The 15,666-nt window shown below is 44.5% G+C and overlaps 1 protein-coding gene across 2 annotated transcripts in view; it reads right to left on the minus strand.

Moving 5' to 3' along the window:
* Positions 1–463: 463 nt before the first annotated feature.
* The window catches only part of SEH1L (SEH1 like nucleoporin), a 59,762-nt gene continuing 44,559 nt past the window's right edge, over positions 464–15,666 (minus strand). Inside the window, exon 9 of one of the 2 annotated variants that reach the window (XM_077270152.1) lies at positions 464–777. In XM_077270152.1, the coding sequence (XP_077126267.1) occupies positions 600–777 (178 nt within the window). In that variant the 3' untranslated portion in view covers positions 464–599. Of the gene's footprint in view, positions 778–14,731; positions 14,915–15,666 lie in introns of those variants that run through there. The other variant, XM_077270154.1, reaches the window with a different exon arrangement.

Genomic DNA, 15,666 nt, shown 5'->3' on the forward strand with positions numbered 1-15,666 from the left:
AGAAGTTTGATTTACTTGGAGTTATATTGTTTTAGTGTTCCCTTTATTGTTTTGAGCAGTGTGTATAGGTTTAATTGAAAAGATTCAATATAACTTGTAATTTATTATTTGAAATCTCTGGTGTTTGCATGAGTCCAGAGGGCAGTCCTACTAGTGGTTGACTATATTTGCACAGTCATACAGGGAAGACTGACTGTCAGTCACTGAATAGGACCGCCCACTGGACTCAGATGCAATAGATCCCTTCTGTAATAGGTTTGTTTATTTGCGCACACAAACTTTAATAATGTTGCCCTCCGTCACAAACTGTGACTGAAATGTGATTAATTTTAAACATTTTTCTCCAAATATGAAACATACAGATTTCCATATTTATTATCAGGTCCTGCCGTAGACTGTGAGTAGGTCTGGTACTAGAGTATGTCAGTCTATATACAACAACACAGGCAAGTTTGTTTGCTCACTTTATTTTTTAGCCAAAAATCTAACAAAGTGTAAAGAGATTACTTTTAAAAACTAGATACATATTGTATGTAAATTCATGTTTTATAGCCATCATCCCACTACCCAGTAGTATCTATGATCTGCATTTACAATCCTTATTGTTCAGGTAAAGGCTTGAGAGGTGGATTGTATCGCCTGCGAGGGTGAGAACGGGTAGGGCTTGATGGATCAGTCTCACATGGGTTCACTACCAGAGAAGGTGAAGGCATAAAATGAGCATAACTGGACCATCTTGAGCCAACCGTTGCATTGTCCAGATTGGGAAAGAAATGCCTGAAAAAAGGAAAGAATAAAGCACCACGAAAATAAGAAAACATGATTCAAAGAACATAGGTATACAGTAAGGTAAAATATTAAGGAGGATCAGTCATCAGATTTCACAATTTAAACTAAATACATTATTAAATAAATCTTTTTACACCTGGCAAGACTGGGGTACCTACTTGGAATTGCTAAATAATCCTGATAGTAAAAGAAACATTTTACAAGTCCAGCCATAGAGTAATAGCTCATGAGTCTCCACTCTCCCAGCGTGACTGACAGCTGCAGCTTGTACTGAGCAGTGTCAGATCAGCAGGGAGGAAGGACACTAAGGAGCTGTCAGTCAGGCTAAAAGTGTGGAAATGTAGTTTAAACTTTCAAAATGTACAGCCATTCTGGCATAGATTGTTCACTCATTGGGTTTAAAAGCTCCATTTAAAGGGGTTGTCCGGCTTTAGGGTACAAGCCTCCAGTCATTATATGTGCTCTGTGAGGATTTTCCAGTTCTGATGATGGCAAGTATGTGACTTGCGATCACGTACCATCCAGATGTACGTGGCCTTGCTCAACACAACTGTATTGAGTGAGGCTGGACAAATCTAATCGGAATGTGATGGGAAGTATATAAATGGCATACTTACAGTCATATATGATGACCCTGGTTCGACGAATCCTCACAGCGCACAGTGTGTGTATTGTGAGGATTCACAAACCTGCAGTCAGAGTGACTGCAGACTTGTACAATAAGGCGGACAACCCCTTTAATGATGTATGCAGTTTGCAACCTGGTGACTGATCTGCTTTAATTACAACAATGATCGGAAAAACAGAAATCATGACTACTACAACATGCAACAGTATACTTCTATAAAAAAAAAAAACAAACTAAATCTTTACATGTCAGAGTTTACCTTGTTGGCAAGCTAACAACCCACTGATCACTAAAAAGGAGCTCATTCACCCTTTCCATATTTCATGACCCTTCTGAAATGAGATCTCAGAAAGCAAATGGCAAGTAAAATGCAAAAGGGCTTCAGCAGCCTGTGGAGGGTCCAGATCCCTCTCCTTTGCTCCAAGAAATACACAGTCACCCCTCCAGGAAAGCTGCTGATTGACACCTGACAGTGAGATCATTGACTTGATTTCAAATGGACATCTTTATTAGAAAAAAGCACTAAAAGGTTGGAAGCACACATGCAGTTTTCATTACATTCTGTGCCAACACCAGAAGGAATAAAAAAGAATGAGAAATAGAAAGAAAGCCCTTATGCTTTTAGATGCTGCCTCCATTTCTGCATGTTTAATTCCAACCTTACATACAATTGTAACAGTATAAATATCTAAGAAGTATTGTTTCTCCTTGGGGAGATTGACATGCTAAGCATGCCGAGATGAGGAGACTTAAAGCCGCTATGCTCCTCTGGGAAATATGCTAATTATGCAAATTGTCTCTTCAGAAATGAAGAGAACTAGAACTCTAGTGCCACCTATTGGAAGGTAGCAATCCTACAAGTCAATGTCAACCCTTTAACGAGCCTTGTCACATGACTTAGAATAATAGTCAAACCAGAATCTCAATTTGCAGACACTGTTTCGGGGTGCTGCTCCTCGTCGGTGCAAAGTGGAGATCTGGCTTGGCTGTGGCTATTATTCTAAGTCATATGACAAGGCTCGTTAAAGGGTTGACATTGAGTTGTAGGATTGGTACCTTCCAATAGGTGGCACTAGAGTTCTAGTTCTCTTCATCTCTGAAGAGACAATTTGCATAATTAACAGTTTAAATAAAAGAAAAATAGGGATTTTTGTGTACTCACCGTAAAATCCTTTTCTCCAAGCCACTCATTGGGGGACACAGGACCGTGGGTGTATGCTGCTGCCACTAGGAGGCTGACACTAAGTAAATACAAAAAGGGTTAGCTCCTCCTCTGCAGTATACACCGCCCACTGGCTCCGGATAATACCAGTTCATAGCAAAGCAGTAGGAGATTAACAAGATTTAACCGTAGGAACAACATGTCAGACTAAAACACTCATCATAGGCAACAAGCCAAAACAGGGGTGGGTGCTGTGTCCCCCAATGAGTGGCTCGGAGAAACGGATTTTATGGCGAGTGCACAAAAATCCCTATTTCTCCATCCTCCTCTAGAGGCACTTTGTATGGAGGCACCACGTGAGAGACTCCCTGAAAGAACGTTCTGACCTGAGGTTTGGAAGCAATTTTTCGTTGAAAAAGGACTGACAAGGCCAAGACCTGCCCTTTAAGGGAACTCGGCAAAAGCCCCAAGTCCAGACCGGATTGGAGGAAATCCAGGACAGTAGAGATGTTGAAAACCATCAGAGGATGACCTGTGCTTCTGCACCATTCAAAGAAGATCCTCCAGGTCCGGTGCTAGATGCTCTATGACGCCGGCTTTCGGGCATTGATCAAAGTGGAAAATACCTCACGGGAAAAACCTGCTTGAGTCAGAACCCAGGATTCAATGGACAAGCCGTCACACACAGGGCCCCTGAGTTCTGGTGGTAGATCGGGCCCCGAAAAAGTAGATCTGGATGATCTGGTAGGCGCCAAGTAATGTCTGCGATGAGTTGGACCAGCTCTGCATACCACGCCCGGCGAGGCCAATCCAGGGCGATGAGAATTACCGGGACACCCTCTGCCCTGATCTTCCTGATGACTCTGGGAAGCAGGGGCAGGGAAGGAAACAGGTAAGGAAGGCAAAACTGACTCCAAGGGAGGACTAGCGCGTCTGCCCCGATTGCTCTCGGGTCCCGAGACCGGGCCACAAACTGAGGTACCTTGGCATTGAACCAGGAAGCCATCAAGTCTACGTCCGGAGCACCCCAACGAAGGCAGATTTGTTGGAATATGTCCTGATGGAGAGACCACTTTCCTGAGGCAAGACCATGCCGGCTGAGGAAATCCGCGGCCCAATTCTCCACTCCTGGAATGTGAACGGCCGATATGACCGAGCGGTTGTTTTCGACCCAGCGAAGGGGTGTGCTCTACCTCGCACATTGCAGCTCTGCTGCGGGTGCCCCCCTGATGATTTATATAAGCCACAGCCGTGGCATTGTCCGAATGGATACGGATGGGGCTGTCTGCTAAGAGATGATGGAACCGCTTTAGGGACAGCTGAATCGCACGTATCTCCAGGATATTGATTGGAAGGCGAGACTCGTAATGAGTCCAGGTTCCCTGCGCAGTGTGATGGCGAAAGACCGCTCCCCAGCCAAGGAGGCTGGCATCGGTAGTGACTACCAGCCAATAGACTGGGAGGAAGGACCTCCCTTGGAGAAGAGAGGTTCGGAACATCCACCATTGGAGTGTCTGCTTGACCCGGAGAGAGAGGACACAGTTGGTCGAGGGAAAACAGACTCCCATCCCATGCGTCCAGCAGAGCGTGCTGGAGGGGAAGGAGGTGTAGTTGCGCAAATGGAGTCGCCTCCATTGCGGCCATCATCTTCCTGAGAATCCTCATGCCGAAACGGATGGAACAGGGGGACGGCTGGAGAAGCTTCCAGACCCCCTGTTGAAGAGCCAGGACCTTGTCCCGAGGAAGAAGCACCAACCCTAGGGAGGTGTCCAGGGTCATGCCCAGAAAGGAGATCCGTTGAGCCGGAACAGGAGATGACTTTTAAATTGATCAACCAGCCCAGCCGAGAAAGAGTATCTAAGGAAATGCGGACGCACACCTCGCTCGCAGGCTTGGAAAGATGGGCCTTTGACGAGTAAGTCATCTAGGTAGGGAAACACGACTAGACCCCGAGAATGCAGAATGGCCATGACCGCCGCCATGACCTTTGTGAAAACTCTGGGGGCGGTGGCGAGGCCAAAAGGCAAGGCCGTGAACTGAAAATGTTCCTCTCCGACGGCAAAGCGAAGAAACCTTTCGTGAGGTGGAAAGACTGGGATGAGGAGGTACGCATCCCGGATGTCGATGGATGCTAAGAATTTGCCTTGTTCCATCGAGGCAATGATGGAACGAAGGGATTCCATCCTGAAATTATGGACTTTGACAAATCTGTTCAGGAGCTTTAGCTCCAGGATGGACCTAACTGTTCCATCCTTTTTGGTTTGAATAAAAACCGCGGAACCTTTCGTCCTCTGGGACAGGGACAATAATTCCGTCTTGGCGGAGCGACTCGATGGCCTGGGAAAAAGCCGAAGCACGCGTTACCGCTTTGGGAGGGCGAGAAGCGAAAAACCGGTTTGGAGGAGGGAAGGAAAAATTGACGAAAACAAAGGCATGACGAAACAAAAGAAGGCGTCCGTCTACTTTGCTTGTGTCATCCGGACGAGGTTGTGAGTCATTTAGAAGATGGTTGGGGTCTGGATCCCCTGGACCTAGACCACGTGTTGCAGCCCCTCAAGGAACGGTTGGGCCTGTAAGAAGCCTGTGGGCTTTTGTCTCTGCCGGCGCGGCACCCCGAACCAGGGGAACTGGCCGAGGAATGCTATGCGTAAGTTCCACAAAAGGGCCGAAAACGAGCCTGCGGCTATCAGAATGATTGTCTGAATCTCTGCTGGGGGAGGGGAGTACTTTTTCCCCCTGTAGCATCTGAAATCAGCTTGTCCAGCTTTTCACCAAATAGTCGGCCACTGAGATATGGCGAGACGTGAGGGACTTTTTAGATGCGGAGTCCGCTCGCCAGTTCCTCAATCATAGCGCTCTCCTAATCGCCACAGCGTTTTAAGCTGTAAGTGCACAGCAGTTCGCCGCGTCCAGGGAAGCGTTTACTAAGTAATCGCCAGCCAAGGAAATTTGATTTGCTAGCTTCGCTATGTCAGAGAGATCACTGTTCTGTAAGGCCTTATGCAGAGAGTCTGCCCAACAAGTCACAGCTTTGGCTACCCAGGTAGCAGTGAAGGAGGGAAAGAGGGCCGAGCCTGAAGCCTCAAAGGCTGAATGAGCGAGACTGTCAACTAGGCGATCTATGGGATCTTTGATAGAAGAGCCGTCCGGCACGGATAGAAGGGTTTTAGAGGACAAACGTGAAACAGGAGGATCCACAGGAGGGGATTCTGTCCATTGTTTGTGGGAGATCAGGAGAAAAAGGATATTTGGACTCCAGAGATCTCTGGCCTGTAAAGCGTTTGTCCGGACGCTCCCTATGTCGCTGGACTATGTCCTGGAACTCTGGGTGATTGGCAATCACCCTATGAGTACGTTTGGTCCTTTTGAAGGACACCGAATTATCCATACTGGAGGTCGCCGGTACCTCATCAACCTTAAGGGACTGGTTGACGGCCTCAATGAGACTATCTACAGAGCTCTGATAACCTGGCGACTCCAGATCTAGAGGCTCATCAGACTCAGGTTCAGAGTCCTGGTCCGAAGAGGTGCCTGGGGAGCGAGAGCGGGAAGCGGAGCTAACGGACGCCGAGGCACCAGAGAGCCTGGGGGACGAGCTACGGACGTGCTTCCTATATGGCTGCTTGTGCTTAGAATGAGAGCAGCCCCTGCAGGCTGATGATTCCGCAGCCGTAGGGGAAGTTTCCTGAATAGGCTATAAAAGTAAATCAAATCCTTTTTCCATTAGGGTTAGGGCTAAAGTTAGGTTTGGGGCTACAGTTCGGGTTAGGGTTGGGGCTAAAGTTAGGTTAGGTTTATGATTGGGATTAGGGGTGTGTTGGAGTTAGGGGTGTGGTTAGGGTTGGGATTAGGGGTGTGTTGGGGTTAGGGGTGTGGTTGGGATTAGGGCTAGGGGCATGTTCGGGTTAGAGGTGTGGTTAAGGTTATGGTTGGGATTAGGGGTGTGTTTGGGTTAGGGTTTCAGTTAGAATTGGGGGTTTCCACTGTTTAGGCACATCAGGGGTCTCCAAATGCGACTTGGCATCCGATCTCAATTCCAGCCAATTCTGCGTTGGAAAAGTAAAACAGTGCTCCTTCTCTTCTGAGCTCTCCCATGAGCCCAAACAGGGGTTTACCCCAGCATATGCGGTATCAGCGTACTCAGGACAAATTGGACAACTTTTGGGGTCCAATTTCTCCTGTTACCCTTGGTAAAATAAAACAAATTGGAGCTGAAGTAAATTTTTCCTGTTACCCTTGGGAAAATACCACACCGGGGGCTAAAAAATAATTTTTGTGGAAAAAAGGATTTTTTATTTTCACGGCTCTGCGTTATAAACTGTAGTGAAACACTTGGGTGTTCACAGTTCTCACAACACATCTAGATAAGTTCCTTAGGGGGACTACTTTCCAAAATGGTGTCACTTGTGGGGGGTTTCAATGTTTAGGCAGATCAGGGGCTCCCCAACGCAACATGGCATCCCATCTCAATTCCAGTCAATTTTGCATTGAAAAGTCACGGCGCTCCTTCCCTTCCGAGCTCTGCCATGCGCCCAAACAGTGGTTTACCCCCACATACTTGGGAAAATAAAAAATTGGGGGCGAAAAGTTCATGAAGTGAAGCACTTGGTGGGTCAAAGTGCTCACCACACATCTAGATAAGTTCCTTAGGGGGTCTACTTTGCAAAAATGGTGTCACTTGTGGGGGGTTTCAATGTTTAGGCACATTAGAGGCTCTCCAAACGCGACATGGCATCAATTTTGCATTGAAAAGTCAAACGGCGCTTTTTCCCTTCTGAGCTCTGCCATGCGCCCAAACAGTGGTTTACCCCCACATATGGGGTATCGGCGTACTCAGGACAAATTGTACAATAAACCTTTGGGGTCCAATTTCTCCTGTTACCCTTGGTAAAATAAAACAAATAGGAGCTGAAGTAAATTTTATGTGAAAAAATGTTAAATGTTCAATTTTTTTTTAACATTCCAAAAATTCCTGTGAAACACCTGAAGGGTTAATAAACTTCTTGAATGTGGTTTTGAGCACCTTGAGGGGTGCAGTTTTTAGAATGGTGTCACACTTGGTTATTTTCTATCATATAGACCCCTCAAAGTGACTTCAAATGTGATGTGGTCCCTAAAAAAAAAATGGTGTTGTAAAGGATTCGTTGAAGCGTTCCAGAGTTATAACCTCAGTGGTCAGAATTGTAAAAATTGGCCCGGTGATTAATGTGCAAACCACCCTTGGGGGTTAAGGGGTTAAAGTGAACCTGTCAGCAGGATACCTTGGTTGATGAAATCCGTCTTGTGGTTGTTGTTTAATCTGTATTTTCAGTTTTCAGTTAATGAGATTCTCGTGATCCGGAAAACTACAAATAAAGATTAAACAACAACCACAAGATGGATTTCATCAACCCATGTATCATTTTAATCAGTATAACTGTGCCAACCTGACAGTGTCTGTAGATTACTTAACAAAATCCTGCTGACAGGTTCGCTTTAATTCAATTTAATTTAATCTCAAAGGAGCATTGCATGTCCTATGAGCCTTCTTACCCTAGCATGTCACTCTCCACAAGGAGAAACATTACCCCTTTGACCTCAGAGGCTTCTCAAGCAGCCAAATCAGATCTCATGCCTTGCTCTGATGAGGGGCAGCACCGCAAAACATGCAAACTGAGTTTTTGGTTTGGCTTTTATCTTAAGTCCTATGGCAAGACTTCTTAAAGGGTCCATAATGACTTGTAGGATTGCTACTTTCAATAGGTGGCACTAAAGTTCATATCCTCATCCTCTATGATGAGGTAATTTATATAGTTTAGCTTAAAGTAGTGCCTGCCCCCTGAATTACAGGAAGGTAATCATGTCCACTAAAGCAGAAACGTATAACAAAGGTGAATTTGTCAGCTATATATATATATATATCATAGAGAGCTTTCAGCAACACGGATGCTAGCGGTTTGAAGGTGCTGTCTTCATGTCCCTTTCAAAGCCAGTGTCCCACATTGGAACAAATCACTGGCAATAGTGGTGATCTGCTTCAGCCAATGAATGAGGTTTTTAAAGGGGTTATCTAAAATCTACAATGTAATTTATAAAGCGCTATCTTCAAGACCTAACCTCTTGTGATTTGCTTTATTATACAATTGCCTACCATTCTCCCTATGCAGCTATTCCCTATGTCGGCATTTCCTAACCTCCTGTGATATTTTGAGAGAAGTCTCAAATAGAATGTCACGGGAGTATGGCCCTGCAGTCACTAATTCCTTCTATCACCACTCCCTGAAACAGGCCATCAAGGGGTCAGCGTTGCAGTCTCTTACCACAGCTTCTGTCACCACCATCCCCTAATGAAGTCCTGTTTTAGGGGGACGATAGAGAAGTGACCGCAGCTTCAGTGGTCACCTCCACATTTCTTCTATGCCCACGCTTGTTTGCTGCCATCCCGTTCCCAGAAATGAAATGTTGTCAGAGTGTGGTAATAAAAGCAGGGTGAGTGACCGCAGCACTGCCACAGATACTATCACCACCCTCAAAACTATCACCAAGCAGCGGTGCCTGTGTCATTCACTCTGCATTTATCTCCTTTCCCTGATGAAATCTCGTTTGAGGGCGCGGATAGATGCACCGATGCAGTCACTTATCCTGCTTTTATCATTGCCCCCTAACAACATCTCATTTCAGGAAAAGAGGCAGTAGTCAAAAGCAGGAATTGTGGCAACTGAAGCTGTGGTCAATTTTCCATCAGCCCCCCCTCCCCCAGAAACTGTACTTCATCAGGCTAAGGCGGTGACAAAGCTGTTGGAGTGATTGTAAGGCTACTTTCACACTAGCGTCGTACGACGCACGTCTCAATGCGACGTGCCGACGCATACTGTGAAAAAAACAAAAAAAAACGGGGGCAGCGGATGCAGTTTTACAACGCATCTGCTGCCTCATTGTGATGTCTGGGGAGGCGGGGGCGGAGTTCGGACACGACGCACAAAAAAACATTACATGTAACTTTTTTTGTGCCGACGGTCCACCACAACACGACGCATCCGTCGTACGACGGATGCAACGTGTGGCAATCTGTCGCTAATGCAAGTGTATGGAGAAAAACGCATCCTGCAGGCAATTTTGCAGGATGCATTTTTTCTCCAAAAAACGACGCATTACGACGCTAGTGTGAAAGTACCCTTAGCTGCTGAGAAGTGTCTGTAGGGCCAACCTCTGGGACGTCCCATTGGAGACTCCTCTCAAATGAAACGTCATAAGCAGTAAAGAAAAAAGGGAAAGCTGTATAGGGAGAATGGTTGGTAATTTTATAATAGAGCAATAATTACAATAGTGTTTAGGGCTTAAAGAGATATATTTATATAAGATATTGTAGGTAGAAACATTCAGGTGTCAGCAGGAGCAACTAGGGCTCTTAAGAGTTTTTTTTCTTTTTCTAAATATTCTGAGCTTTTAAAATAAAATAAAAAAACAGCACATTAATGCATTTTGTATTATTTTAGTTTGGCTTCTTGTCACAATTCCACCCCTCAGTGTGTCTCGGATAGTTACTGACGGCTCAGTTGGCCAATCTGGTACAGTGGTGTGCTGAAGCTGTCAGTACTTTGACAGCTTGGCCGTCCAATCAGAGAGTGGGGGTGCTTGCTGTCTTCAGGTGTTTACTGTCCCAGGTGATTACCCAGCTACTTAGCAGGGCTGTTAGTCCCAGACCTCTGCCAGACATACATTTCGGCTTTTGTGTGGTTTGTCTATCTGTGCCTTGTATGGTTTGTTAATCATTAGTTGCCTGACCTAGGATCTTGTCCATTATTTGACTATGCCTTGGTCTCTTCTTTCTGTTTATGATGCATCCTCCTGGCTTTTGACCTCTGCCTCCTTGACTATCACGACTTATCCGTGAGACGTGGCTCATTGTCACACTTCTATATTGTATCAACTAGGATAGGCTCTGTTCACTTTAGGTGTAAAAGTAGATGTATAGTACCTAAAAGTACCCTCTCCCCATTTTTGTTTCCCTATGAGTTTCTTGGAATATAAGTAGGAAGCATTTGCCATTGTGAATAGAGCCTTTGCTATAGAAGGGGGAAAATAAAAGGGCAAAAATGTAGTACATTGGGGACAATTCATTAAAAGCGAACCTGCCAGCAGGATTTTGCTAAGTAAACTACAGGCATTGTCAGGTGGCCAGTGTTAAGCTGATTAAAATGATACCTGGGGTAAAGAAATCTGTCTTGTCTAATCAACATTGGAAGTTTTCAGTTAATCATATGCCTGTACTCCAGAGCGGGGCTGTAGGCAGAGCTATCTTCCTGCTGTAAGGCCAGAGAAACCAAGAGAGACCTGCCCACAGGCCGCCCCGAAGCACATTCTCATGTTCTCAGATGGAAGTGACCACTGGGCTAAGAGTGTCATCAGCAGGTTGCAAAGATACAGATAGACTTTAAGGCCATGTGCACACGTTCAGTATTTTTCGCGTTTTTTCGCTATAAAAATGCGAAAAAAACGCTTACATATGCCTCTCATTATTTTAAGTGTATTCCGCATTTCTTGTGCAAATGTTGCATTTTTTTCCGTGAAAAAAAAAAAATCGCATCTCGGAAAAAAAAGCAACATGTTCATTAAATTTGTGGAATTGTGGGGATTCCGCACACCTACGAATGCATTGATCTGCTTACTTCCCGCACGGGGCTGTGCACACCATGCGGGAAGTAAGCAGATCATGTGCGGTTGGTACCCAGGGTGGAGGAGAGGAGACTCTCCTCCACGGACAGGGCACCATATAATTGGTAAAAAAAAACAACCAAGAATTAAAATAAAAAATAGTCATATACTCACCTTCGATGGCCCCAGGAGTCTTCCCGCCTCTCAGCGGTGCATGCTGCCGCTTCCGTTCCTATAGATGGAGATTGTGCAGGACCTGCGATGACATCGCGGTCACGTGACCGCGACGTCATCGAAGGTCCTGCACACACCATCTATAGGAACGGAAGCCGCTGAGGAGATCGGCTGTCTGCAGAGGGTGAGTATAACCATTTTATTATTTTTAACATGATATCTTTTTACTATTAATGCTGCATAAGCAGCATCTATAGTAAAAAGTTGGTCACACTTGTCAAACAGTATGTTTGACAAGTGTGACTAACCTGTCAGTCAGTTTCCCAAGCGATGCTACAGATCGCTTAGAAAACTTTAGCATTCTGCAAGCTAATTTCGCTTGCAAAATGCTAAAAAAAAAAAAAAAAAAGCGAAAAAAAACGCAAAAAAAAAATAAATGCGGATTTCTTGCAGAAAATTTCCGGTTTTCTTCAGGAAATTTCTGCAAGAAATCCTGACGTGTGCACATACCCTAAGAGTCAAAGACAGGCAGAGCAGTGGACGTCCTTTGGCCACATCCCACACTGATGACCGCATAGGCCTCTTTAACACTTCCGTTTTTACAATCTGCATGGGATCCGTTAAAATGTTGAAATGATGGATCCTGTGCAGATTCTAAAAAAATGGGTGCACTGGGCCCGTTTTTCTAACGGACCCGTCAAGGCTATGTGCACCTGTTGTGTATGCGTCTTCACATCGGGTCATTTCACAATGCATTACTGGGGACGCTAGCTGCCGGGAGCATCGGTAGCGCTGCGTGGGACGCCGGAAGGTGAGAATATTGCGATTTTATTTTTATATATTATTTTTAACATTATATCTTATTACTATTGATGCTGCATAGGCAGCATCAATAGTAAAAAGAGAGCGAGCGAGAATTTCCCCGACTGGAAATTCTTCCACGCATGCTCAGATTCAAAAGATGGAACCAGTCGCTGGTTTTGACAGTCAGCGACGGATCCTGCGTCCATAGGCTTCTATTATAGCCAACGACGGGCAGCGCAGGATCAGTCGCTGAGCGATTTTCCGACGTGCAGAAAAAACGTTCCTCTGTGCTTTGTCCCCGCCTGACGGATCCAGTGCACGACGGGAAACGACAAACATTTGCTGGATCCTGTTTTTTTCAAAAGTCGACGGATTTCGACGGGAGCTCAAAGACGGAAGTGTGAAAGAGGCCTTAATTGTGAACAACGCCCTTCCGAATCAGATGATGAATGCCACACAACTCCAGGCACTTTTAAGGGATGCGAGAGGCAACCGAGTGTCAAGTCAGAACATTCAAAAACGTTTACATCAGTGTGGTCGGCGTGCTAGGCACAGGTATCATCTTCTTGTATGGGCAAGGAAGCGTCGTCGCTGTACCTGGGACTAATGGGCCTCAGTGCTGTTCACGGATAAAAATAGAGTCATGCAGAGCAGAAATAACCAACAACTATGTAGGCGACATCAAGGAGAGCACTATGCATCAGCCACTGCTGTCACCAGATTCGCCTTTGGTGGTGGTGTTAATGTGGGCAGGTGTGTCTAGTCAATGGAAGATGAGGAAAAGGTGTGTACCCCAGCTCCTAAAATCTTGAAATTCTTTATTGATTCATATAAATATAGCGTGATTAAAATCCTTGCTCAAAGGTGGATGCAGTGATGAGGATATCACGCTATATTTATATGCACCAATAAAGAATATCAAGATTTTAGGAGCTGGAGTATACACCTTTTCCTCATCTTCCATTGCTGCACGTCTTGGTCAGGACGATATCTCCGTGCTCCTTCGGTCTGTAGGTGAGCTGGCTGTGGCTTTTAGCCTTATTTTTCTATATATATATATATATATATATATATATATATATATATATATGTGTCTAGTCAATACAGAACTGCCCTACACTTTGTGAATTGTACAGTGACAATCTCCTACTTCTTGAATATCATCATTAATCTAGTCATTGAGCCTCTGCCTGAACAACACAGGCCTAATTTCATCTTCATGGATGACAATGCACCAGTTCCTCGAGGTCGCATCATTAGGGAACAGCTGCTGGAGACTGGGGTACCTCAAATGGAATGGCCAGCACTTTGTCCTGAAGTGAATCCCATAGAAAACCTATACGCATGGGGTATCGGCGTACGCAAGAGAAAATGCACAACAAATTGTATGGTGCAATTTCTCTTGTTAGCCTTATGAAAATGCAATATTTGGAGCTAAAAACATTTTTGTGAGGAAAATGTGATTTCATTATTTTCACGGCTCAACATTATAAACTTCTGTGACGCACCTGGGTGTTCAAAGTGCTCACCATGCATCTAAATACATTCATTGGGGGGGGGGTCTAGTTTCCAAAATGGGGTCACTTGTGGGCGGTTTCCACTGTTTAGGTACATCAGTGGCTCTGCAAACATGACATGGCGCCCGCTACTTATGCCAGCAAATTCTGCATTCAGAAAGTCAAATGGCGCTCTCTCTTCACAGCCCTGCCATGCGCCCAAAGAGTGCCCCCCCCCCCCCCATGGGTTATTGGCATGTTTAGGAGAAACTGCACACAAATTTTTTTCCTGTTACCATTGTAATAATGAAAAAAATTGGGGTCTAAAGTAAACTTTTTGTGAAAAAGTTAAACGTTCATTTTTTCCTTCCACCTCCTAAAATTTCCTGTGATGCACCTGAATTATTAATAAACTTCCTGAATGTGGTTTTCAGCACTATAAAGAGTGCAGTTTTTAGAATGGTGTCACTCTTGGGTACTGTCATATAGGTCCCTCAAAGTCACTTGAAATGTGAGGTAGTACCTAAAAAAAACAGTTTTTTAAGTTTTGTCAAAAAAGAAAAAAGAAAAAAAAGAAATCACTGGTGAACTTTTAACCCTTCTAACTTCCTAACGAAGAAAAAATCATGTTTCAAAAATTGTGCTGATGTAGAGTAGACATGTGGGAAATGCTAATTATTAACTATTTTGTATGACATAGCCCTCTGGTTTAAGGGCATAAAAGTTAAAAGTATTAAAAAATGCGCCAAATTTTCATCTATAAAAAAAGGAAGTCATATCAAAGAAACTTTACCACTATCATGAAGTACAATATGTCACGAAAAACAGCCTCAGAATCAGTGGGATTTCTTGAAGCGTTCCAGAGTTACTACCTCAAAGGGACACTAGTCATTGTAAAATTTGGCCTGGTCATGAAAGCGCAAACAGCCCTGGGGGGTGAAGGGGTTAAAGACAAGAACACAAAGGGTAAGAGATCTTTTTTTTCCCTTAGTGATTTATTTGTACATATCGTCAACATGTTTTTATTAAAAAGTACAAACTTCCTTTTAGTTAGTAACAAAGATAATTTTAATAAATTTGAAACGACAAAATATCAGACAAACACTTAGGATTAAGTGGGCTTCCCGTGTGTCGTGGAGAGGAAAATCTCGGGATCCATTCCTGCGGGCATGCAACAAGCAGCAAACAGCAAAGTTACTCCGGTTAGCTCGGCATCAAATGTGCACTCTGTTAAGGACACAACACAAACAGGGAGGGAGAAAAAGGGCATCACTCAGGTAAAACGGGTTATGGTGAGGCGCTCAATATTGTAAAATGGTAAAAAATAGAACTATCACATCAATAAAGCAAACATGGGATCAAACGTGTGCTTATCTATGTACTGGCCATGTTCTAGCCTGGTCCAGAATAAAGACAGATAGTGCATACTGCAGGTCCTATTTTATACATCTCAACACATTGACCATTGTCCGTATGAAAAATAATAAAATAAATCACTAGTGCGCACTACTACACAGGTTATTACTGACTCAAAGCTCTGGATGTTGAGCACATGGACAGCAAACTGATCGCCAACGAGCAGCTAGATTCATACTGGTTTTCATGTTTGTTTGTTTCTATATGTCAGCTTCAGTTTTGTATGGCATTTCCTTAAATTTTTCAAATTGGCTTCTCTTGAAAAATGCTGGGACCAATAATTTGGTAGTGACTGTGCTTTGCACTGCAGCTGTGTCCTATTCACTTACATAGGTCCGAGTTGCACAACTGCTACAAAGACATACGGTGCTGTGCGTGGTGGACACTAAGGCTAGGGTTGCACGGAAACTATGGCCACGAGAGTCATCTCGAGACCGAAGTTTTCTTGGTACCGCTGCTACATCGTGGCGCTATACAAGGGATTAGATTGCATTGCAACTCCTACACTAGGTCAAATCCAACAGTATTTATGTGACTTTGGGGTAGAGGTAGTTTAGGGGTCA

Source organism: Ranitomeya variabilis, chromosome 6, assembly GCF_051348905.1.
Source record: "Ranitomeya variabilis isolate aRanVar5 chromosome 6, aRanVar5.hap1, whole genome shotgun sequence".
In the NCBI taxonomy this organism is placed as follows: Eukaryota; Metazoa; Chordata; class Amphibia; order Anura; family Dendrobatidae; genus Ranitomeya; species Ranitomeya variabilis.